Source organism: Mesoplodon mirus (genome assembly GCF_964341445.2).
Source record: "Mesoplodon mirus genome assembly, chromosome: 18".
Classification (NCBI taxonomy): domain Eukaryota; kingdom Metazoa; phylum Chordata; class Mammalia; order Artiodactyla; family Ziphiidae; genus Mesoplodon; species Mesoplodon mirus.
The window spans coordinates 17,740,528-17,766,516 of NC_138994.1; the positions used below are offsets into that span (position 1 = coordinate 17,740,528).

The 25,989-nt window shown below is 49.0% G+C and overlaps 1 protein-coding gene across 5 annotated transcripts in view; it reads right to left on the minus strand.

The window, feature by feature from the left end:
- The window catches only part of UNK (unk zinc finger), a 32,595-nt gene that overhangs the window by 1,863 nt on the left and 4,743 nt on the right, over positions 1 to 25,989 (minus strand). For 2 of the 5 annotated variants that reach the window (XM_082602753.1, XM_082602754.1), the window contains exons 2-14: positions 11,090 to 11,299; positions 9,919 to 10,095; positions 9,648 to 9,778; positions 8,939 to 9,074; positions 8,274 to 8,391; positions 7,187 to 7,271; positions 5,844 to 5,986; positions 5,233 to 5,433; positions 4,596 to 4,661; positions 3,954 to 4,128; positions 2,959 to 3,060; positions 2,618 to 2,806; positions 274 to 455 (exon numbers count right to left, since the gene is read on the minus strand). In XM_082602753.1, coding sequence (XP_082458879.1) covers positions 274 to 455; positions 2,618 to 2,806; positions 2,959 to 3,060; positions 3,954 to 4,128; positions 4,596 to 4,661; positions 5,233 to 5,433; positions 5,844 to 5,986; positions 7,187 to 7,271; positions 8,274 to 8,391; positions 8,939 to 9,074; positions 9,648 to 9,778; positions 9,919 to 10,095; positions 11,090 to 11,299 — 1,915 coding nt within the window. Of the gene's footprint in view, positions 1 to 273; positions 456 to 2,617; positions 2,807 to 2,958; positions 3,061 to 3,953; positions 4,129 to 4,595; positions 4,662 to 5,232; positions 5,434 to 5,843; positions 5,987 to 7,186; positions 7,272 to 8,273; positions 8,392 to 8,938; positions 9,075 to 9,647; positions 9,779 to 9,918; positions 10,096 to 11,089; positions 11,300 to 18,758; positions 23,984 to 25,321; positions 25,425 to 25,549; positions 25,716 to 25,989 lie in introns of those variants that run through there. The other 3 variants (XM_082602750.1, XM_082602751.1, XM_082602752.1) reach the window with 3 other exon arrangements.

The following is a 25,989-nucleotide window of genomic DNA, read 5'->3' on the forward strand; positions in this document are numbered from 1 at the left end:
GCCCAGACCAAACAGGCAGCTCACAGAGGGAATTCCAGGCCTGGGATACCAGCCACCCCAGGGTCCTGACCGGCAAGGCAAGTTTTTCCACAGGGGGAGAGAATAAGCCAAACGGAGCTTCTGCTCTGTCCCCCAGGACCCCTGACCTCCCCCAGCCCCCGTACCCACTCTGTGTAAGATGGGCCTGGGCTGGATGCTGCCAGGCCCCGGGAAAGGCGGGGGTGGGGGGCGGGGGTGGGGTGGGGTGGGGTGGGGGGCGGGGGGGCCCAGTACCTGCTTTGCCTGCTTCCAGGACTCCTCCCACTGCTTGATGGTGCCGTTGGCTTCATCTAGCTCTTGCCGAAGCCGGGCCAGCTCGGCAGCCCCGGGCCCTGACAGGAAGGCAGGGGAAGTGCCCGGGGAGAAGCTTCCAGAGGCAAAATGCTCCCAGATGCTGCTATTCATCCCATTCAGACCTGCCCCAGGAAGAGGAGGGACATCAGACCTCTGAAGAGCTTTGGGCTTGGGCCTGGGCCCCGGCCCTGTCCAACCCTGCCTGGGGGCCTCCAGGGACTGGCTGTGCAAGGCTCCAGCCATGTTAGGCTGGGGAATTTCACAGGGATGTGTAGGCGCCACCTGTTACTCATCAGCTGCTATTTAACTTCCGAGTCTCAGCATCCCCATCTGTAAAGTGGGGCTCCCATCACTTGCCTCACGAGGTGATTCAGGGGACTTGGGAAGTGCTGCAGGGAGAGCAGTCTGTGAATGTGGCAATTTGTGAGCCCAACTTCACCTTCAGGCTAGAGAAAGGGGAGCCTTCTTGCACCCTGATGTGAGACCCAGGAGGAGATTCACGAAAACAGACATGGGTCAAGAGCCTCAGATGATGGCAGAGCTGGAGCCGTTAGAGCACAGGGAGCCCTTGGTCCATCCCCCACGTTTTACAGTGAGGAAATTGAGATAAAACATGTTGCCAGGAATCACAAAAACAGTTAAGTGGTAGAGCCAGGACACAGCCAGGGCGTCTGGCTCCACAGGCCTACTCTTTGCAAGCAGCTAAGCTGTGTGCTCATCCACCGCCCCCCTCACCCACTCATTCAGCAGATGTGTAACTAACACCACGTGCCCCTGCTCTGTGGCCCCCAGGACGGCCCCTGTCTTCTGAGGGAGACCCACATCCACCTCTGGCCTCATTCTGTTCACACGTATCATTCTCATGACTTCTTTCTTGCTCCCTTCCCCACTAATCCAGCCAGGATGTTCTGGGACCAATGGATTTAAGAGAGTCTGTCCTCCAAGCAACACAAGTGCGCCTACGTGACCAACGTCGTCCTGTATGGAGATACGAGGCTCTCTGCCCCGTCCTGGAGGCGAGAACTTGGGATCCCTGCTGTGGCAACCCTGGCCAGCAGCAAGCTCCACCTGTGCTTCTCCTCCCGCTCGGGTGGCATTTCCTCTCGTGGAGAGGAGCCACTTCCTCGGGGAGCCCCACCCAGGTTAGGTCCCTCTACTATTCTGAATCGCAGCACCCAGCCTGTTGCCTCCGCACGACAGTGATGGTCTCTAAGTATGATGTAATGCCTGGGCGCCTCTGCCTCTCCCAAGAGACCACGGCTCCATGCCAGCAGGGACTGCTGAGCTCACCTCGTATCTGTAACTATGTGCGGACGGAAGGAACGCATGGCCAGTAAGTAGGGCCGCAGCCGAGATGCCTCCAGAATGTGGGCAAGCCAGACAAACGAACAGTCAGCATCTGAAGCTGACAGCAACAACGCCAACTGTGAAGGTGCTGCCCTGATCTTCAGAGAGATTAGGGAAGGACCCAAACCTGGGCAGAACGTCAAAGGGCAGCTCAGAGGCTCAGGCTCAGTGTGACCAGGATGCCCAGCACCCTCAGGGAGGGTGTTTCTGATCTCCTTGAACAGCTGCTGGGGGAGGGGAGGGGGAAGTAAGAGTAGCAGCTGCTGCTGAATGAGAGGCAGCAGGTTGGGCGTCTGCTGCTTTCCATCTGTTACTTCGGCAGACGTTCGCTCGCGCTGGCCCCACGCACACACGCAGGTCTCCACCCGCGCTTCTAGACCCTCTGCTGTGACGTGCCCTCCAGAGCCCCTGGTCCACACAGTTCTAACGCTGGGTTCAGCAAACAGCCTTTGGGGCTACAGCTGGGTCCGCTTGGTGCTTCTGCTGGACAGGGAGGCCGCCCTGCGCCAGGGCTGAGCCTGTTCAGACCTCTCCCTTGGCCCCAAGGAACTCTGGGCGACTAGGCAGAGCCGCCACACTGGCACGGAGAGCAGACCTAGGCCCTGGCAACTCTGAGGGCACGCTTCTCACTGTGCACTGACCCGGGGCCTAGCACTTCACTCACGTTATTTCATTTAAGCCTCACAACCACCACACGAGGTGGATGCTGCCGTTATACCCATTTCACAGAGGAAACTAAGGCAGAGAGGCTAAGTCACTTGTCCAGGTTCACACACCTCAAGAGATTCCACACCAGGGCCTGACTCGCCTCCGTGCCCAGAGCCCCTACTCTAACCTCCACTCTGCACTGCCTCTAGCCGTGGACAAAATGGCCAAAGGCACTTTCCAAAAGCCCAGATTCCTGCCCCAGGCCTTAGAGAGCCATACCCCCTCTTACCCAAAGATCCATGTGATGCTGAGGTCCCCAAAAATGTGTTTTCTGACTGGCTCAGGTGGCCCTGGGGCTGCTGCAGGAAATGCGAGGAGAGGCTGACAGGAGGGGACGGGGATGCTGAGTGGAAGGAAGCAGAGCTGCTCAAGGAGCCAGGGATGTTCACGGGCGCGGAGCTCTGCAGCAAACTGCCGCCTGCAAGAGAGGCCCAGGAACGCGGCCGAGTGAGGGCTGGGCAAGCCATGTGGGGCCGCACTGAGCAGGGGATGGCTCATCTGCCCACCCCCTGGGCCAGGCTGGACCCCAGGGGCCCTCCCAAGCCATCCTGCCCACCCATGCCCCAGTACCGATTGTGATGCTGCCTGGGTGGGGCACCGTGCTATTATCGAAAGTCTTCTCTAGGGCAGCTACCCCGAACTCGTTCAGGTCCAGGTCATCCAGGGCAGACTCTAGAGACAGAGTGACTGGAATATGAGCCTCCCAGCCTCCCGAGGGCCCACACAGTCCCGAGGTTCCAGGCCTCACCTCCTGGACCCACCTGCCCTTTACTGCCTCTACTCCTGCCCCTGCCTCATCTTCGAGCTCAGTCCCACTGAAGCTATGCTCGCTCAAGCCTCTGCTTGGGCCTGGGCTGCCCCTCTGCCAACACCGATCCCCCTAGCCAAGTCCTGCTCAAATGGCTCTCCTTTTGGAAGCCTTCTTCGATACCCCCGGGGGAAATGAGTTCTAATCCAGCTGACAGAGTTCTTGTCCCCTGACGTTACAGCTTGTATGTCTCACCCCTGAGCTCACTGAGGGCAGGCAGGTCTCTGGACCCTCAGTGGCTAGTGCACAGTAGTTGCCCAACAAATGTCCACTGCGCTCTGAGGAACTGGACTGGGAGGGCAGGAACAGCATGTCTTCATCTCTGTCACCCCAGTGCCTGCAATAGGACCTAGCACAAAGTGGCACCCATAAATGACTGCTGAAAGAGAAGGGCAGTGGCTTCTAATGACCAGCAACTCTAAGGACAGCTGTGCAGGTTTTTCACAAGGATACCTAGCTGGGGTTGAATGACATATGTCGTGGAATGAGACTGCACATACCCAGGGGAAGAGGCATCTATTTCTAATCTGCACAAAAGAGCAAACTGGAGGGCTAATTTGCTATAAAGGCTAGTCTTGGCCCTACACCTTGGGCTCATGTTCCATTTAGATCAAAGCGCTCAGAATGCCCACCCTCTGACGCTCCCAAGACAGATGTCTAAAGTGACCAGTATGCTGGTTTGAGTCTCATTCCAGAGACCTAGTATCTCTGACTCCAGACCTGCTCCTAGACTTAGCAACAGAAATGGCCCAATTACCTATGACCGACTCTACCGTGTCGCTGGTGGGGTAGAAGGGCAGAGCGTTTGCATTCATGCCAGGAACACTGCTGGTGCCGGCGGGGCTAGGGGGAGTAGCTGCTAGGCTGGAGGTGATACTAGAAGAGATGCTTGAGGTCAGGGGGCTGCCCACAGGGAGGATGCCCAGCATATCCTGCAACGAGACAGTGAAGAAGAGACATAGTGGGATGGCTGCCCACGGATGGGGGCTGGAGGCGGGGGCTGGCTAGGGCAGTAGGGGAAGCGTGCATCCCAGCTCTCGCCTGGTTGCCCTCAACACCTCGTTGGGAGGCTGACATTGGACAGGTGTGGCTTGGAGGCTGCAGGGCCTACTCATCCCTAAGGCTCTGCAGTAGGGGAGGGAGAAGCAAGTTCAGTGCAAGGACAGATGTTTAACAAATACTTTGTTTGACTGGCTAATGAGTGAGTCCGGAGGTGAGGGGCTCAAGGGCCTGACTCCCACCCTCTCTGAATTTGGGGCTGAGGCCCCACCTTAATCCTGCCCTCAGTTTGTAGAGAAAGCGGTGCCCCGTGCTCCCCAAAGAAGCCTCCTGGGGCTCTGGGCCTGTCCTGTCCACAGTAGGTGCCAGAAGGGGAGAAAGGGGGCTGAGGGCTCTATACCTGTTTGGGCTGAAGCAGAGGCTGCTCTTGACTCCTGGGCTCTAGTGAGTGGGGTTTTAACTTGGCCTGAGAGAAAAGTCAGGGAGCAGGAGATGAATGTGGTGCTAGGGAGGGACCCTGAGCCCATGAGTCCTCCTAAGCATCAACTTGCCATGGCTGAGGGGGAAGGGGGCACCAGACACCTGTTGGACGGCCCCCCTTCACACACATGCACCCCCCTTCCCACCCTGGGAACCCGGGTGGCTGCTCCTCTCCTCCCTGGGACTCCAAGTCACAGATAAGCCAGTTCCACACCCGTCTTGTCCTGCTCCCCAAGGCCCTGATGTCCCATCAAGGCAGCACAGGGCAGGGCAAAGTCTGGACGTGGGGTCAGAAGACTGAGGTAGTAACCCCTTCCCCTCTATTAACTGGCTGTGGCACTGGGTGAGGTGCTCAGCCTCTAACCTGCCTGTCTTCACCTGTGAAATGGGATGGCCTCACCCACTCTGCTCAGTCTTGAAGAGGCTGGGAACAGGGGCTTCCTAGCTCCCAGTCACATTCCCCATAGCTGGGCCAGGACAACCCTCCAGGTGTTCTCTTGCCGCATGCAGAAGGTTAGCCCATGCTAACCTCACTGGGCTGCCGCCTTATCCCTTACCTGGCATTTCAAAGTTTTCAGGTACTCAGCTCCCACCTGGTCTTCCCTCTCGAAGCCAGGAGCCTTCTTATAACTGCCAGGGGCAAGGCCAGACTCCCCAGGAAAGACAATGCCTTCCAGATTTGGGGGCTTCCTGATGGAGCCCGGTGGGGAGCTACAGAGGTTAGATGGGCTGCCGAGGCTGCTGTTTCTACAGAGGAGCTGCAGAGAAGGAAGAGAGTAGGCTGGGGGGCAAAATGCAGGCTGGGGCATGGCCCATTCTCCATCCCTGTGTGGGAGGGAGATCCTTCATCAAGAGGCTCAGTTCCTTTTTAATTGGCCAGGGGGCAGCAACCACCACCCAGGACCCAGAACCCCATGTGGAAGCTGTGTGTTGGGGGGCGGAGAGGGTTTGTCCCTTCTACTACCTGTGATCAGCTCTACCCAGGCTGATCGCAGGGCTCCGGGGACACCACTCCAGCCACTATCAGCTTTTGACAGAGAGAAGAACCCTGGGGCAGAAAGGGCAGAACCCTTGGGCGAAGGCCTCCTCCCCAAGCACAGGGCACGAGAGGCAGGTGTTGGCTCTGGACAGGCATGGTGCCCACCCCACCCCCTGGACAGGCACGTACAGCGCTGAGGTCAGGGGCATGCGGGCTGGAAGGGCTCACGGGCACCGAGTCTCCAGCAGCAGACGGCATGTACAAGATGGGACCTGGCTGGGTGGGGCTAGACACAGCTGAGGAAGGTTGCAGGTCGTCACTGAGGGGTGGCTCTGCAAGAGACAGGGGCAGGGTGTCAGTAGGCTCCTGAGCCAGCTCTGTCCTTCCGAAAATGCATCTGGGTCTCTTTTAAAGGAGAGCATGCATCCCCCTGTGTATAAAGGGAAGGCTCCTGTTTCTATTAATATCACGTGCTGTGCACTTACTATGTTCCAGGCAATTTGTATTAATCGTAAATCTTCACAATGACTGGAAGATAGAATACCATGGTCTCCATTTTACAGATAAGGAAACTGAGGCTCAGAGAGGTAAGGTATATCTCCCCAGGGGGCTGAGCTAGGAAACAGAAGAGCTGGGATTTGAACCCCAATCCACATGACTCCAAAGCTTGGGCCATTCGTTGCTTCTCTGTGCTGCCTTGGCTTGTGCCCACCTCTGAGCCACATGTGTGTTTCCCACTCCCTGGGGCCTCAGTTTATTTTTCACTCTAATCCCAGAGATAAGGCCTAAGGCTAGGAAGAGGTTAAGGACAAACAGAGCAGTGGCCTGGGGTAGACACAGGTTGTAACTCAAACCCGTCTCTGAGACTGGCGTTGGTGGTCTGGAGCCGCACCGAGCGGTACCGCAGCCCAGGACCACATGCAGCTGCCGAGCACCCGGAACGTGGCTAGTCTGGATTGGAACGTGCTGCAGCTATTCAAGTACACACCAGCTTTCAAAGACTTGGTTTGAAAAAAAAAGGGAAAATATCTTGATTTTATATGGACTGTATTTTAAATGATATTATTTTATGTTGGGTTAAATAAAAATATATTATTAAAAATTGACCTATTTCTTTTTCTTCTTTTTAGATGTGGTTACTAAAATATCTAAAATGACATAAGGGGGGTTGCATTAAATTCTGATTGGACAGCTCTGCTCTCAGCAGGGCAGAGTGCCGTGTTCAGTTAGTGATGTCTGCCATGGGTGTGGCACGGGGTGGCTGCTGGGATTTGCCTCGTTGGCTCGGGGAGGGTGCCTCACCCTGCCGGGGACTGTGAGTGCGCAACCCGGGGCACAGTCCGTGCTGTCTCACGACCTTGGAAGCTCCAGGGCTTTGAGACCAGTTCCAGAGAGGTGGGGCAGGGGGGTGGGGGAATGGAACTTCCAGGGGGGACAGGGGCCCACTGCCGGCTGACACTGAACTTAGGGGGAGGGGGGACGGGAGGGGAGGGTGGAGAGGGCACTGCCCCAGGGCAATGGGAACAGCATACGGTCTACGTGGGCGAAGGCGCAGAAGGGTCCTCGGGGACAGCTGCCCGACTGCTGCATGTCGTTGCACTTGGTAGATTTATAGATCTGGAGGGCAGAGCAGAACAGAGGCGGGTCAGGCTTGGGCAGAGAGAGAAAGGCAGCCAGGGGTGCCTTCAGCATGGCTGGGTTAGCTTGGAAATCTCTCCTTTCTCCTCCCCACCCGATGCCGCTTCCCTAAGTCTCTCCCTGCCAACTGCTTACTCAAGCCAGAGCGAGCAGACACCGCCGCCCGCACGCCAGGGACCACCCCCCTCCTGCGGTCACAGGCCCAAGCAGCCCTGACCCAGCTCTCACAAAAGGATCTTCTCCATGCTACTCTCACTCATGATCTTGGCCAGGGTTGTGACCTTCCAATGTGCCTCTGGGCATTAAGGGAGCCAAGTTCACAGGCAACACCCATCCATCCTGGAGCACTATGGGCTGGGATCTACGCTGGGCCTAACTTTCCACCCTGCTGTCTGTAGCCCACATAACGTAGTTTCTGCCCACGTGTCTATCTCAGGGTGTCCCGACCTCCATGGAACCAAGGGAAGGGACAGCACATGCCTCTCCATACCATACATGAGCTCGTGGCACACTGACAGAGCCCAGGCCACACCGTGGGGCTGGGGGCTGCACCAGGGAAGTTGCTGGTACCCTAGGCCCTCATATGGTACAGGACAATGCTAAGGGGATTTCTTATTTTTTAAGTCTTGATGCCACGTTAAGTACCACAAGTGGTACAAAGCCCAGAACAGCCAAGTCACCCTGCCCGGTGCATGCTCTCCCTCTCAGGGGGACTCGGGGAGACAAAACCGGGAGCCAAGGGCTGCTTGGTGAGTGTGCACTCAGACAAGGAAAGCTGCCAAATTAGGGTGTGGGGCTCCTTTAGGTACTGCCTGGTGGGGAGCCTCTGGCTACAAATCCCTCCCAGGATGGTATCAGGATGGATTCTGCCAGCATCGGCCCGGACCCTCCTTTCCTTTCTCCTTGCTTTCCAAAGAGGATATGTTAAGCTACCCCCAACCCTCGAAGGGCCGCAGCTCGGGCGCCAGCTCCAAGGCCCACCTCCGGATGGAACTGCTGCTCCGTGCGGGTGTGGCAGTACTGGCAGGAGTCTCCGTTCTCACACTTGCCAGGGTCACCCCATTCGTCCCCGTGCTTTACGTTCGGACATGGAGATGACCTGGTTAAATAAGAGGGTGGGGTCAGATGGATGCAGAGAGGATCTGGGGGATGCCAACGAGATCGCTGCTGTTCAGGGCCCCTCTCTGGTCTCCCGGCTTTGCAAAGCCAGGCTCAGAAGTAGGAAACATCAGCTGCAGAGTGAGGGCCTTATTGGGGCCAGAAGCCAGGCTTTGCTTCTCTGGCCCAACCTGGCTGCATCACCAAGGACACCGTTTTGCTCGCTTCAGCCAAGTCCTCCCCCCGAGCACTGTGCAGCCCAAGGAGAGCCAGGCTACAACCACACCACAGCTGGGCCCTGGCAGACGCCCCTCAGGATCCGAACTAGAGGGGCTTCTAACCCAAGATCCTCATTTCATGCCAAAGGAGGATCCAGGAAGGCCCCCTACGGTTCAGCTATCCTGACCATTCTCTGCCCTCGTACCTGGGTCCTGTGATTCTGTGGTCCCCAGGGCTGGCCTCCCTGAGAGCACAGTGCAAGCAGCCCCTGCCGTGATCCCTTCCCTGCCACCCTCCCTCCCACGGCTGGCCTGCTTGGGCCAAAGGACCTGTATTTGTGTTTCCGGGGACTCCGCCGCCGGTCCTTGCTGTTGTGGTAGTAGGGACAGGCATAACCCTGGCGGCACAGCCGTGGGGGCTTCTTGCACGGCTCCGTCTTATAGTTCCCCAGCACATAAGCGGTCTCTGCACAGGGGGCCAGAGGCAGGGGTCAGGTGGGTGAGGCAGGGGCGGGGCGCAGGGAGGGGAAGGAGAAGCCACTAGGAAGGAGTCTAGGAGCCGAGGCTTTTGTGAGAGGTATGAGCAGGGCCACCTCCTCGTGGGCCAATGCCAAGACTGAGACCCGGGAGAGAGGTAAGGAGGATGCCGCCGTCCCTCACTGGAGATACTCACAGCTCAGAGAGTTAAAAGGGCGTCCGCAGGAGGGTTGAGAATACACCTATGTGTACTCATATACGTGTACGACCGTGTATGTGTGAAAGCCTCCCGACGGAATTTAGGGAGCACCTGGGGTGACAGGAGCAGGGCAAGGTGTGTCTGGGGAGACTCCCCCAGAAGTGCCCCCGGATGCCAGGGCTGCAGTTGGCGGGATGTGACGTGGGATGAGGGGGCAAGTGCCTCCCAGCAGAGGTGGTGGCTTGGGCTGGAGAAGGCAGTAGGTGGTGGTGAGCCATGTCCTCAGAGCAGCCATAGGGAGGAGATGGGGGAGGACAGACAGCTGGTGGGAGGGGGCACAGCCATTTGTGTGGCCGCCTTTACCTTGCCACCGAGGCTCCTCACTGAGGATTTTTTCTATCATGGCGTGGCTTGCGGCCCCAGCCGACTGGCCCTCTATGCTGCCCTCTACTGTGGTCTGGCCGTTCTGCAAGGCCTCCATTGCCTGGAGCTCCCTGGGAAGAGAGGAGAGGACAGAAAGAGCGGGGAGAGGGCATGAGGAGGAAGGAACCAGAGTGCCAGCCCTGCACTCCGTCGGTGGTACTCACCGTGTCCGCAGCCAGGCCCCCACCCCAGCCCTCAGCCATCAGCCCACCTGATGTCGTAGACAGGGGAGCGGAGGTCATGGGGCCCGTGAGCAAAAGCGCAGTGCAGGCCGTTTTTGGTGCAGTTGCCTTTTGAGTCCGTCTCGTGGATGCAGATTCCAGTCTTATAGTAGCGCAGGTGGTACCTGCGCTCAGTGTCCCCTGTGGTCCTGTGCAGGAATGGGCACCTGAAACACAGCAGCAGGGGTGGAGGTCACTCACCTTTGCCCCCTGCAGCCTGGGCTACCAGCCGTGCCCTTCCCTGCCCGTCGACGGCTTTCTCATGACACAGCGGGTGTACTGATGGTGGGTCAAGGAGGCAAGCAAGTGACGAGTCCTGCTGAGGTAACAGAGCCACCCTCCCACTGCTGGTGGGTGCTGTAGCCCAAAGTGGGGCCTGAAAGTCCTGGCATCCCACTTCAGCTTCTCAAAGACTACTCAGCCAGGGCCCTGGGCTGTCCTGAAGAGAAGCTCCAGAGCGGGGCACTCTTGGGAGAACAAACACTGCCTAGGTCAGGGGTCTTCAGAGAAGCAAACGCCCTTGGGCCCTGGGTGCGTCATGAAGCTGGGGGGAGGGGTGAGCAAGCCTTTGACCCCTGGGAGAAACGGAAGAGCTGGTGTGGGATGGTTCAGTGGGGTGCACCCACAGAAGCCCCCGCGGTGCTGCCGTCACCACCTCCGCACGGCTGAAACACTTGTTAAGCAGCGTCAATAAGTGCTCCCTCTCAGTGACGTTCCCAGGTTTGCCACCTCATGTTTGTCATCTGTTATGCCCTGTCTCTTCACGGAGCTCTGTGGCAAAACATTTAGGGTCAGCAAAAAGGGAACTAGAGAGGCTCTATGTCTCTAAAGAGCCAGCCTTGGTGGGAACTGCATGGGATGGAGTGGGTAGTATGGGCTGGGGAGAGGGTCCTTGTGACCTGCACGGGACCAGGAAAGAAGGCCTGGGAAGCCACTGTGGTTCAGATGTGGCCCTTAGGCTTAGCAGAAGAAAGGCCTGTGTAGGGCTTCCCAAAAGTGGGGAAAGGAGAAGGGGTCTCCCCCAGATGATGGCGGGGTCTGAACCCAGGTCCAAACCATAGGAAGGTGGGCCAGGCTGCAGCAGGCCCCCAAAGGCAGGCTCTGGCTGGCTTCTTGGACTCTTGACTGGACTATTCTGAGGGCAGGCTGGGCAGCACTCACTCGTCGCCCTCCGGGCAGAGGCCTGTGGCCTCGTCGTACTTGGTGCAGTAGACGTCGGGGCTGTAGTTGAAGGTGCCGTCCCGACGGCGGATGGACCGGCGGCGTCGCTGGTTCACGAAATGCCAGTGGAAGCAGGTGTAGGGCCGATGTTGAGTACATTTGTGTTGCACAAAGAGTGGGCACTGCTCAGTGCGGAATTCCTTCAGGTACCTGCAGGGAGAGCCCCCGAGTAGGGTGGGCCAGGAGTGGAGAGTTAAGTCCCTTGTTTCCCAGCAAGAAGTTGGCCACCAAGTCCCCCAAGGGCCCTACTCTGGGGGGGCTCGCTCAACTGAGACATCAGAAAAGACCCAGAGCTAAGGCAGGCCCTCAGCATCAGGATCCTTCCTAATATGCAGGTCCCCAGCCAGCCTGAAGGGCAGGAACCATAGACCACAAGGGCCCTCAGTGGTCAGCTGCCTGCCATGGTGACCAGAGGAGGGTTTAATCGGTGGCTTGTTCTCTTGAGCGCTCCCCGAGGTTTCCCAGGCCAAACCACTGATCACAGGGAAAAGGCTGCAAACCAGAGCTTGAGGAGCCTCTCCTAAACTTCCTGCAAGGGTCTCTGCTGCCCAATCTGCCTGCCAATTCCTGGAGGCCTCACTTGTCTCAGGAGCAGGGCTGGGGCACAAGGCTGAGGGCCAGGACGGCTGCTGCTTTACAGCTGAGAGCCCAGGTCACAAGGTGTCCTTCTGGACCACTGACACAGGTCATCACTGTCCTGTCCGCTGACCTCCTTCCAGAGGTATTTCCTAGCATTGCCCAAGTATGTTTGTGAAGCTCATGTTGGAAGCATCTGAAGAGACTCCCTCTCAGCCTTGCCTCCCACAACAGTCTTGCAAATGAGTACCTGCAGCAGCTGAGGTATTCTATTTCCGTCCTGACTAACCTGGGGTTGGGGGGCTCTGTCTGTCCTCCCAGCCTCCTCCCAACCTGCATCTCTTTCCTTTACTCTGCATCTAAAAACCAAGACAACCCGAAGCTCCTCCCCCCACACCACCCAGTGGAGGGCCTGACCCACTTACCCCCTTACAGAACCATACCATCCATCTGTGTTTTCATTCACTTTGTGTCCAGGTAGAGGGTTTCTTAGATTTACCACCACTGCCCGCCCCCGACACACACACACAGACACACAGTGGGCACAAGGAGGCAGCCCAGTTCTCTTTATTCATTCCTTCAAGTCCTAGCAATGAAGGCAACAAATGGCTTGATAGAAGGCATTTGATGCCACTGAGGAGGATGGTTCTAGAAGGCACAGAAGGTTGTGTGCAGAAGGGAGTGTGGAGAGAGCAGCCACCTGGAGCTGGAATGCCTGGGAAACAGGCGAGAGGGTCCAGCCCATGTCTTTGGCTCATGCCAGGATACGCAGGGCCTTATCAGTCTGGGCATATGGAAGGTGTAGGGACAGGTAGGTCCAGGGCTGAGACTTTCCAGGCAGGTTTTCTTTAACGCCAGCAAGAGTGCTGTAAAATCCTCCAAGACAAGGGGAATTGCCTGGCAGTCCAGTGGTTAGGACTCCGTGCTTTCATTGCCAAGGGCCCGGGTTCAATCCCTGGTCGGGGAAACTAAGATCCCACAAGCCATGTGGCGTGGCCAAAAAAACCCAAATCCTCCCAGCCCTGAAGTGTGGAGAAGTGTCCAGGCGTGTGTACTGGGCAGGGGGAAGCTGGAGCTGGGTGCTCCCTGAAGAACACAGATAGGGGGTTTAAGGGGCAGTGAAGCTTCCAAATAGCATCCTATTCATTCAGCACCTATTTACTGAGCACCTACTAGGTACAGGCATGGTGGTGAGCACTGAGGACACTGACGTAGCAGGTCCTTATCCTTAGGAAGCCCATATTTTCATGGGAGACACACCAGTAACAGGTGGAACCAATCAACTGTGGAAAAGGTTATGAGGAAGGTTTGCAGAGGGCTCTTTGGGAACCCAGAGGAAGGATCCTTGACCCAGGCTGGCACAAAGGAAGGGGGAAGGGAAGGAGAGGTACTTGTGGGTGAAGAATGTGGGAAGGGTGTTTTAGGCAAAGGGAACAGTATGAGCTTAGAAACAGTATGCCTAAGTCAAAGAGCTCCAAGCGCCTTTGTGGAATGTGAGCGGGGTAGAACTGGAAAAGGGAATGAGGATGAGGTGAGGTGTGGGAGGAGCCACATTTCAGGGATATCATCTCCAGGCTGCAGATATATTCTGAGACACTGGGTTGAAACCTGGAAGGCTCCGTAGAGCCTCACAGTCCCTTTGACATTGGAACGTAAGGTCTTTTCTTCCTGTCTCCCTCTCTGTCTGGTTATAGACAGAAATCTGCCCTGCATACTGTACACAGGCACAGTATGGGGTAGTATCAAACCCTGGCACTGAGTTGGGACACCAACCCCCCAAACTGCTAGACTGATCTCTCCTGCGCAGCACATACTCTGCCTGACTCCTGACCCACAGGATACTAATTCAGGAGGTAACAGGTAGGAAATGGGAGCGGAGGAAGCTGATCCCAGGGCCAGGGAAGAATGAGAAGTATTGATAGTTAGGACTGACAGATTAAATACAGGACACCCAGTTAAACTGGAATTCCAGATAAATCAAATATTTTCTGGGACATGCTTATACTAAAAAATTATCCATTATCTGAAATTTCAATCTAACTGGCTTTTTTTTTTTTTTTTAAGCATAGCTTCGGTTTCTTTTTTTCTTTTATTTATTTGGCTGTGCTGGGTCTTAGTTGCGGCACACAGGATCTTCGTTGCCACGTGCAGGATCTTTAGTTGAGGCATGCGTGTGGGATCTAGTTCCCTGACCAGGAATTGAACCCAGGCCCCCTGCATTGGGAGCACGGAGTCTTAACCACTGGACCACCAGGGAAGTCCCTGGCATCCTGTAGTTTTGTTTGCTAAATCTAGCAACCCTAAGAGTGGCATCTGCCTGCTTAGTATCAGTGCCTCAGTAAAAACCCAGGGTGGCAGTCCAGAGAAGTGACTGTGGATACAGTCTGTCCTCTCGGAGAGAGTTCCTGGCGAGCCTGCTTCTCTGGGGCAGCCATGTCCACAGTGTTACCTACAGATGCTACGGCTCCAAAGGGCTCCAGCTGGCAGAGGTGTCACAGAGCAAAGACATGGAGGCAACAAATTACCTCATTCTAAGCCTCTTCATCTCCATTCCCACCGCCATGGGTCAGGCACTTGGTACCTTTTAATAAACTGGTCTCCTTATATCCAGCCTCTCCCCTGTCTAGTTTATGTTGCACAGTACTCATCATTTTTCCCAGAACCCAAATTTCATTTTCACTTTCTTAAAAGCCTTTAGCTTCCACCAGTAGCCACTGATAAAGACCAACTATTCGACCTGGCATTTCAAGCCCTACACGTCTGGTCCAATGAACTCTTCCAACCTCATTTCTCTTGAATCCAGTAACACTGGAGTCCTTGGTGTCTTCCAAAGAGATCTTTAACTTCCCTGCCTTTGCTCATGTCCCCTTCCTCACCTGCAGAAATCTTTCAAGGCTGAATTCAATGGTAATTCATCTTCTGATGCCATCACTTCCATGAAGTTTTCCTTGACCTCTACCTATCCTCCCCCTCCTGCCCTTGTCCCCAGCTAAGTTATCATCTCTAAGCTTTTACAGCACTTTCTCTAAACATTTCTTAGAGTCCTTATCCTGCACTGCATATTAATAATGTGTACATTTTCCTCTATTACTAAATTATAAAGCCCTTGACAGCAAGCATGTAATAACCCAGTACAGTGACAAAGTTTGCTGAATGAATGTAACAAGAAGTCACACAAGAGGCAAAGTCTACAAAGCAATATCAACAATTTTATGATGCCGCCCACAGGCAGACATTGAGAGCTGGAAGCTTAATCCTATTCCCTTGTGAAAAGCACTACAGTGCAGGAAATTTGTAACTCTGCAGATAGGGCGGACTGTCCTGCAGAAAAGCCTCTCATGAGAGAAAGGGCCAAATGACTGAATCTAGGCAGGCAGAATACCCACTTTCAAGCAAAAATAATCAATGAGAGAAATGTCTAACCTTCTGCTTAAGCCATTAACAGAACTGTGCCATCCTCCACCTGGGAACCAAAATGTTCAGTCAGAACTTCCCACTCTCCCTGTCCCCCTCCAACCTTGTGCCAACCAGCAACGCACTGCCCAGACAGCAAGGAGAAACGCACTTAGAAGTCACTCTTTTCTACTTTCATGGATTGAAATGAAACAAATTTTCAGTGGAAATGAACAACTGTCTCCATTAAGCTCCAACTGATCTTTCCATTTTAAAGGTCTGAAAGCATAAGATCTAAGAAAATAGGCTGAGACTTACTCGTTCCAATTCAACCAGCTCTCAGGAAAACCAAGAAGTCCTGGAATCCTTGGTAAGGAGAGAAGATTCGCCAACCACCCCTGCCCCACTCCAAGATCTGGGGGGCGCACAGGGCCACAGAGCTCAATTCTTCACACTTCCATCTCCTAGGAATACCCGCACTCAAGGATAAAAGACAATAAACGTGGACTAGCTTCAATTGCAAGGCCTCAGTGACCTACTGTGGCCAGGATGAGTCAAGAAACCACTCAGGCCCTGAATCAGTAAGAGTTGATGGAAAAAGCCGCATCTTCGTCCTTCCCAGGAGAAGGATCAACGAAGGTTGAACAGAGGCTGCTCAGAGCCTCACCTTGACTAAGGAGCAGCACCCGCATGTTTGTCCCAACAGGGGCTGACTTTCAATCAAAGCTATCTTTCACTCCTTTTTAGGACATCATATTAATTATCCTATTAATGGTTTGTTTGTAAATGTAAAGGATCATTGTGCAAGTAACATGCCCACTTACAAAAAATTCTTAAATATAGAAAAGGGGGGACTTCCCTGGTGGCGCAGTGGTTAAGAATCTGCCTGCCAATGCAGGGGACATGGGTTCAAGCCCTGGTCCGGGAAGATCCCACGTGCTGCGGAGCAACTAAGCCCGTGAGCCGCAACTACTGAGCTCGTGCTCTAGAGACCACGAGCCACAACTACTGAGCCCGTGCGCCTAGAGCCAGTGCTCCGAAACAAGAGGAGCCACCGCAATGAGAAGCCCGCGCACCAGGACGAAGAGTAGCCCCTGCTCACTGCAACTAGAGAAAGCCCGCGCGCAGCAATAAAGACCCAGTGCAGCCAAACAAAAATAATTTTTTTTTAAATATTTTTTTTTAAAAAGGGCAAAATCACCCTTAATCCCACCATGAATAATGCTAGACTTTTGGTAAATTTTCTCCCAGTATTTTTACACAAATATAATCATAAGGTATCATATTACTAAACTGCTTTATAAAACTGATACCTTTCCCTAAAAACTTTTAAAATCAAATACATGCAAACATTTTTTTAAAAAATCAAATACTTTCAATATTTACTGGATTATCTTTACTTTCCAAAATTCTAAAACAGTAAAAATCAGGCTACTTGAAATCAAAATTCAATCACTTGCCCCATTAAACCAACAGTGATAACATAAGGGATTAACAATATATTCAGTAAATTACATCTTTTTCTTTTTTTAAGATTTTTTTTTGATGTGGACCATATTTAAAGTCTTTATTGAATTTGTTACAATGTTGCTTCTGTTCTGTTTTAGTTTTTTGGCTGCAAGAGGCATGTGGGATCTTAGCTCCCTGACCAGGGATTGACCAGGGATCAAACCCGCACCCCCGGCATTGGAAGGTGAAGTCTTAACCACTGGACCACCAGAGAAGTCCCTACATCACTCTTAAGGTGTTAAATCAAGTGCTAACTGCTTCCAGCTCAATTTCCGGCTAAACTTTTTTTTGGCTGTACCGCTCAGCTTGCGGGATCTTAGTCCTCTGACGACCAGGGATGGAACCCACGCCCTTGGCAGTGAAAGCACAGAGTCCTAAACGCAGGGAATTCCCTCCAGCTAAACTTTAAATCCTAAATTGTCTCACTTAATAGCTTTAAGTGGGTGTTTCACTCTCCTCTGGGTAGGAGGGTGAGCAGAATTTGAATAAACTGAATAAACAGAGAAGTATTAGAGATGACTGTCAGAAAAACTACATAAATTTATTTTTTAAATTAATTATTTTTACTTATTTTTGGCTGCATTGGGTCTTCGTTGCCGCGCATGGGCTTTCTCTAGTTGCGGGGAGCCGGGGCTACTCTTCATCGCGGAGCACGGGCTCTAGGTGCACGGGCTTCAGTAGTTTTGGAGCATAGGCTCAGTAGTTGCAGCTCACGGGCTCTAGAGCGCAGGCTCAGTAGTTGTGGCACACGGGCTTAGTTGCTCCTCGGCACGTGGGATCTTCCCAGACCAGGGACTGAACCTGTGTCCCCTGCACTGGCAGGTGGATTCTTAACCACTGCGCCACCAGGGAAGTCCTATTTTATCTTTATTTTTTTCCAAGATTTTTTTTTTGACATGGACCAATTTAAAAGTCTTTATTGAATTTGTTACAGTATTGCTTGTTTCCTGTTTTCGGTTTTTTGGCCGCAAGGCATGTGGGATCTTAGCTCCCTGGCCAGGGATTGAACCCGCACCCCCTGTGTTGGAAGGCAAAGTCTTAACCACTGGACCGCCAGGGAAGTCCCAAAACCACGTAAATTTAGAAGCAATGGGGAGGACGTAGCTGACGTTTTAATCCGTATCTATCTAGTTACCCCCTGCTTCTAGAATCGTGCTTAGCATGGCCTCACTCTGACTCTACCTCCCCTGCTGCCACTGACCTGCTCCTCTCGCCAACAGCAAGCTAAACTCTACAGCAGGGTCAGCAAACCTTTTTCTGTAAAGGACCACAGAGTAAGTATTTCAGACTTTGAGGGCTGAAAGGCCAAACTGAGGATATTACGTACGTACTCACACAACAAGAGAAAAAACAAATTTCCACAGATTTTTTATTGGTGAAAATATAATAATTGGCTATAATTTCTGGTAACACACGTCTACTAATATGAATGGACTCAGGGTGGCAGGAATAACATTTGCAAAGTTGGGGGTCCCTTTCACCAAAATCGGTTACGAATGTTCATCTGTTAATGCTGATTCTGTAATAAGATTTTACTTATTTCACCTTTGAAAATGTCTTTTCACATACATAGGTACTGACAAATGCTGTTATCATTCTACAAGCATGATTTTAATTGAGCATATTGGTCTTAGAAGACATTTATAGAATTCTATTAGTGTCTTGATTTTTTTAAATATCTTTATTGGAGTATAATTGCTTTACAATGTTGTGTTAGTTTCTGTTGTATAACAAAGTGAGTCAGCTGTAAGTATACACATATCCCCCCATATGATGCTTTTCTTTCAACTACTTCCAATTGAAGGTTTGGCATAAACTCATTTGCAAAGGTACATGGATTTTGAAATACGGAAATTTCCTTTGTATTCCTATCAAGATGCAAAATCACTGCTCAAACTATAATTTGTGTTCAGAAATCATATCCATGGTAGGGACTTCCCTGGTGGTCGAGCGGTTAAGAATCTGCCTTCCAGTGTGGGTAGGCAGGTTCGATCCCTAGTCGGGGAACTAAGATCCCACATGCTGTGTGGCACTGAGCCTGTGCGCCACAACTAAGACCCGACGCATCAATCAATCAATCAATCAATGAAATCACATCCATGGTAAATTTGTGTAGGGATAGAGATCTCACCTTTGTTTTAACTTCTGGCAGCAGAGGAAGTGTGTAAGGCAGTTTGACATGACGTATGTTTCAAACGTGAGTTGTCAAAATGACTTTACTGCAACATAAGGTTTGCATATAAGTGATGTTTTGTCTTGCAATTTTAGGGTGAATTCATTAAGAAACATTATCAAGCCTGCAGCAAAAGCTAATTTCCAAAGCCATTCAGTATTCGGTAATAGTGGTTGAGAATGATTCTTCTTTCAGAAAAATTTCCATCTCAGCCCTGAACTCAAAAAATTACAAGAAAACTTCACCACTGCTAAGCTATCTAGTTGTGTAATAGGGCATGCCAGAATATTCAGCTTTTATTTTTTGATAAAAATTCATGGAATTGAGGATTGTTAAGTCCACAAGAGGGAGTGAAGCTCATCATTGATCCTAGCAGTTCAAGAACTCATGACAGATTCGAGTATTTTCCAGAGTCCCTGCTGATGAATACAATGAATAACCACAGGCTTTAAACACCTTACGTTTTCATAAGCTTTGTAAATTTGTCCAATTAAATCTTTTTCTGCTCCACACATATTCCGACCATCATCAGTTGTAACAGATATCAGCAGATTATACTTCAGGCCGTAGTGAATTAAGTGTTTTCTTAATGTTTTTGAAAAGAAAATATCCTCAGCTGTAGTTGTTTTAAGTAGACTATTCATAGAAGCTACTTCTTCAGTCACTTCAAACGCGGCATTGACTTCATGAATAAAACTAAACAGTAGCTTCTGTTGACACATCAAGAGCCAAGAAAAACCACACAAAATCATTTGCCTTGTTTTCTAATTGACTACTGATGTTTTTCCCATTGACCTCAACATTTTGAGAAATTGTTCTTGCTGAAAGGCTAATGATCTTAAACAAGTTTGTTTTCTCTGGACATGTTTCTTCAGCTTCTTCCCTCAAACATAATTTAATTAATTATCCGTAAATGGCGTTCCTTGCTTGGCTAACACATGAGCCACTCAGAAACTTACTTCAGTTGTAGCCTCGTTTTCATTTTTGTGAAGAAATTCTGCTGTAATGAAACAGTCTCTAGAATTTTCTAATTTTTCTGACCGTTGCCTTCCTATGAGTTGGGAATATTGTGACAACTACGTAGTCTGGTAACGTTAATGGATTCTTTCAGCACAGCTTTTTAATTACAGATAGCTTTGCCAACTAATTCAGTGACAATTGCTGCCCTAAAAACACGACATTCCAAGTCCATTCTTCTCTTCTCGTTTTGACGTGATACTTAGGCACTGGTAATAAAGAATAAATAAAACATTGTGGTATGCTGACACACGTGGCGCTGGAAACACTGTCAAGTTGTAACTGTGTCACCATGATTTGTAGCGCACTGAAGAGCAATGCAGAGCAACAGTCTGGTCTCCATCAGAACTACTGAACTCTGTGGTTAAACTGCAAAAGCAGCCATAGACAATATCTAAACCAATGAGTGTGGCTTCCATAAAGCTGTATTTATGGATGCTGAAAATTAAATTTCTTTTTTTTTTGGGGGGGTGGCACACGGCATGTGGGATCTTAATACCCCGACCAGGGATCGAACCCACACTTCCTGCATTTGAAGCACAGAGCCTTACCCACCGGACTGCCAGGGAAGTCCCGAAAATTAAATTTCATATAATTTTCATGTGCCATGAAATATTCTTTTTCAATCATTAAAAATGCAAAAACTATTCTTAGTACACGGGCCATACAAAAGCAGGTAGCAGGCTAGATTTGTTGTATGAGCCATAGTTTACTGACCTCTGCTCAACAAACCATAGCCTCCCCTCATTTTTGACCTCCATACTTTCAATCACGTTGCTCCTGTGTCTGGATCGCCCTTCTGGCTTCTCTCTGCATAAGAGTTTCCTGCCCTGCCCAGTGGTATTAACTGCCCTCTCTTCCATGTTTCCACCACACTGTGTGAACATAGCAGGTATGGCCCCACCACAGTTGATTTCAACTGCTTTGTATACAGCCAGGTCTATTCATCTTTGTACCCCTGCACAAAGCGAGCTTGTAGCAGGTGTTCAGGACTTGTTTGTCCAAGAAAAAGCAAAAGTGTTAAAGCAACCCAAGTGGTACAAGCCTGGTCCACAGCAGCTATGTACTAACCCAGCAAAACACAGACAAGCAACTTAGATGCTTCTCCTGGCAATTAAGAAATCAAACTTCTCTAGCTACTTTGCCCACAAAGTCTGCACAGCCTTGTTCCTCACCCTCAACACTAAATTTAAGATCTTCAGCTTCACATGCAGACTAGAAAAGCAACCAGTGGGATGGCTCACTCTGTAATTGCTGCTGAGAATGTGCAGAGATAAACAGAGATGTATTAAATTCCTTTTTCTGTTTCCTCGAACAACTAAAAGGTATCATGATGACTATTTGGCAAAAACTGGGTACAAACTAGAGATATATTAAGTGAAAGAAAAAAATATATATATATATAACTGGACAATTAGGTAAACTATATGCAGAAAGAAAAACTAGAAAGAAAACTATATCCAGTATTATTGATTTTAGTAGTTATCGTGGCTTTTCCAAAATTAAATGAAAGATGTATGATGCTAACAAGTCCGAAGACTTCTTTTAAGCTAAAAGTGAACTGTGGTAAATCCTTTTGTAAAACAAATGACTACTAGAATGTCATCCTGCTTACGATTTGTGAAGTCTGATTGGATACATATGTAAAATGGTCAGATTTGAATAAAAAGGCACATAAGCAAGACAAGGATGGCCTCTGGAGAAGCAACAGGAAGAGATGCTGTGTGCTTGGGACTTGATCCCAATGTGCACAGTGAACAGCAATATGTGAGCCCAACAAAAAGGAGGCAACAGACAGAGATGACAGTAGAAACCCACCCCTGACACCTCGCAGACCGAAGGTCATGGCTCTGCTCCTGGGGAGCCAGCTGCTCTCCTATCTAGTCAGTGGTCACTGCTCGTGAGACTCACATAGGGGTAGCAGAGGTCTGGCAACATGACAGATGTACCCATATCCCTAATAAGCCACTCTGTTCATCTTTATTACAGCTAGTCTTATTAAATCCAAATTTCATCTATTTCAAGCAGTAATCAAGCTTTATCATGGAAACAGAATCTTACAATGCAAGAAATGGTCCTGTTCTTAAATATTCCTTATTGAAATCTAGCCACAATGCGATAGGATCCTGAAACTAGCAAAGGAAAGAAAAAACAAAACAAACAAAAAATCCCCAAAAATTCCAGTCACTGTCGAAGACAACATTGTGGTGTCCAAAGGCTCAAATGACACTTATCTATAATCTGCTGTTTTCCATATTTATATTAACCCTACTGGCTACTTTATTTTCCCCATACATAACTCCTATAAAGAAATTTAGTCAGAGCTCATAGTTCATGACTTACCAAAGATTCTTCATTTTTAAGTTTGAGAATAAAATCTTTTTTAACTTCAAGGAGAATACTGTAAGAGCAGATAAGCAGTAGATTAAGAATCCTAAATTACTTATCCAAGTGTGTGTGTTTGTGTGTGTGTGTAAAAATAAGTATTTCTTACAATTTGCTGAAAAATCTTTCCTCATTTTTGAAGAGCTTTAGGTAAACTATTAGTTCTGGATTCAATGTCTGTAAGGATATACATACACATTCTGTTTTGACACCAAACATAACCCAGAAACCATACAACTTTATGACAATAACCACACCAGTAGGAGTTACCACAAAAAAAATTGGCTTTTTAAAAAAACAATGCCGAATAAAGCTAAAATTGGTTATTGGTAAATATTTGGACAATTTTTTGTCTAAATCTTTATTTAAGATAAGATAACATGCTATCTTCTGAAGTGATCCTGGTTTAGAACACTCTCTCTGGCAGAAAAAGCAAGCCCAGATAGTATTATTCAGGCAAACAAAATACGCATCTAGTGAATTTTTGCATGTGTCTAAATCTTTAAGACAGGCTTTAATCCTGTAACTGGGTTTTAGCCAAAGACCTTGGGGCCAGTACCGACCTAGATACAATGAAACTATCTTAACGCACAGTTACATACACAGGAACCCACAGTACAAGCACCGCAGGCACTTAAGCAAGCAAACACTTTAAGGTGGGGTGGAGTCACTCACCGGCAAGTGGTATCAGCCCATTCTCACTGGGAAAGAGCTGATACCCGTGACATGGCCCGGCCCCAAAAACTAACAAGAACCTGCAACGTTGGTGTTCCTGGTTCCTTCTGTCTATAATTTTCTCCTTGCCCTAAGGATCCTGGAACTGGTAAAACTGAGGAAAGTTCATGGAATCAGTGACTCAACGTCACTGATTTTGGAGAATACGTGAGGGGTACTGAAAACCCTGGTTCATTCCCTAAATTAGATAACACCTTGTTTTGATTCAAAGTTTTCCTGTAAACAGCTGGCCTCAAAAACTTCCAATTTGACAAACATTTTAGTATAAAGGTTTTAACTGATGTGTTATTTTGAACACTTCTGTACAACAGTCTTGATCCCTGAAAGAGTAGTTCCGTTGAGAACACAAATTCATTGAGATATAACCAGGCTGATGGAGGCTATAAGAACTGCGACTGAAGTGAAATTCGAATGGATAGGGAAGAGAGGAGAGTGCTCTGAAGACACCACGGACCCACAGGCTGTTGAAGGAGGTAGCAATGCAACTGAAAGCAGTAACCTGAGCATTGTTCAGATATTGATAAGAATAGTACTTACACTGTGCTAAGTGCCAGGCATGGTTTTAAGCACTTTATATACATTAACTAACTCACTTAATCCTCGTTAACTACCCCTTGGCACAGGTATTATTGGTATCATCAGGAAACTGACACACAAAGAGGGAAGTCACTTGTCCAAGGTCCCACAGCTAGTAAGCGGCAGAGTTGGGCTTCAAACCCAGACAGTCTGGTCCTAGAGTCACTAGTCTTAAACACCATGCTGTTAACTATGTTTTTCTTAACTGAGCTACAGGAAAAACAAGAGTAGTAACAAATAAGCATAAGTGGCTCTCTAGAAGCTGTTGAAAGTATGTCCGGGAGTTTTTGACAGGCCATAATTACAATACCATAAAATAAGTTACTAAAAACAAAAACAGAAGTGTTAACTTCAATGTACTCTATTGGATATTTAATATTCATTTTATGTATTCATTATAAAAGTTCAATAGTAAAATCTTTTCTGTTTGGTTTTAAATAAGAAAATATAAGTACAAGTTTCTAATTTATGTTGTTTGACTTACACAAATCCTAAACTGGCAGGCTACCAGATGCTTGGCATCTCTTAGCACCAGAAGTGAAATAAAAAAGATATAGTAATGTTTTTACCAAAATTAATAAAAGCTTAGATATAAAAACTACTACTTAAAATTTTTAAGTCATAAAACACCATGCCAAATGTTTTTATCAACCTCTTCCTTCCTAAGCATAACTACCTCTCTTCAATGGGGTAGTTTTGTGAATAGGCCAAGATTTCATAGGAAGGTGGGAACACGGGTCTTCCCCTCCTCATTAGAAGTCATTTTGTTAGGACTTATGGTGGCCATATGGTGCTTCAAATACTAATAGGAAACAAATGAGTCAACTTATGAACACAAAAAGCAAACTGTGATGTAAAGAATAAGGAAAGGGAGGAAAATAAGCTCAGATATGACATGATGATACTATCACAGGCCTTAGTATCTTCTTTGTCTCCTAAATAAATTGAGCCACCAACAGGAAAAAGGTCACCTCACAGAGAATGCTATGAGATTTTTAAGTTGCTAGACTCCTTTCCATCTTCTCCTCCTCATCAGCTCTTGATACTGCTGTCAAATTCTACACACTGGCAAAGAAAAAAGGGGTGAAAGTTGAGGGATTTTATAGAGAAAATATTAAAAGTTTGTTGTGATTATTTGAACGAAAATATTATAGCCATTGATATCACTTTAAATGCCTAAAACACATGGCCTATTCTTACAGAAATGCCCATGTGAACATTAGAACAATCATCACAATACCTGCTGAAGAGAATCAATTCATTTTAGCAGAACAGCAACCTCTTCTACATCCCACCCACCCTAGGAAGTAAACACAATTCATTTTATGAAGGTATTGGGAAAAGTGTGCTTATTCTTTATAATGGTTATCAATTCAGAGACAATTTAAAGTACAACTACCAACAACTAGTCGTCTCAAACTTGCTGAGTATTCACTTCTTAAAAGAATCTCCTCAGACTTACAACATAGAGGCATTCGCCTAGAATGGATACACGGAGACGAAGCCATCGAGAAGGCTGGGAAAAGGGTGCCAAGAGCTCTTCACAAACTGCAGGCTTTCCCATGCTGAATGATGCTGCCAAGCCCTGACAGGCCATGTGTCTAAGGCCTCTCTAGTAGGAGGGACTCATATACACTGATTATAACAACCCTTTTTTCCAAAAAAATTGAGATGTAACTTATACAACATAAAAATTCACCATTTTAAAGTGTACATTTCATTAGTTTTTAGGATATTCATCATGTTGTGTAACCATCATCATGGTCTGATTCCAGAACATTTCCATCCCCCCAAAATAAACCCCATACCTATTTTCATATGCAATGATTTTACCCAAACTTTCTCCGTAGATCTCTCTGTTGCCCATGCAGGTATTTTAAGATGGCTGGCTGGGGTGAATCTATAGAGTATCTATATGGTAAGAAAACAAGAAAACTACATTGTCCAGAAAGATACTGAACGCAAATCCTTGGCATTTTTAGCAATTAGGCTAATGTAATTTTTACATATTGGCTAAGAATGGCAGAGAAACTTACATTCAACATCCATCTTCACATAACACATTAGTGTGCCCCAAAATTCATCCAAGGTGTTAAAAGAAGGGAAGACAATCTACTATGATTAGCCATAACTGTCCATAGTTGTAATTTCAAAATAGAGAAGATGCATATGTGGGAAAACCTCCTTTAGTATCAAGCACAGCTGGATCAAAAAAACAAAAAACAAAATGAAAAATTTTATGATTAAGCAAATATTATCCCCACTTGGGAAAATAATCCCTAGATCAGTTCTCTATTTAAAGTAATGTAGCTTTAAATGCAACCTTACTTTTATCAGTCTTCTAACCTAGAGTCTCTCCTAATGAGAAAAATAACCCTTAGGCAAAGGTCTGGTAGGAAAGCCTGCAGATGTGCGGTGCTCAGGCTGTTGCAGGCCTCTCATTACCTAAGTGAGCTCACGGCTTCTAAGACACACA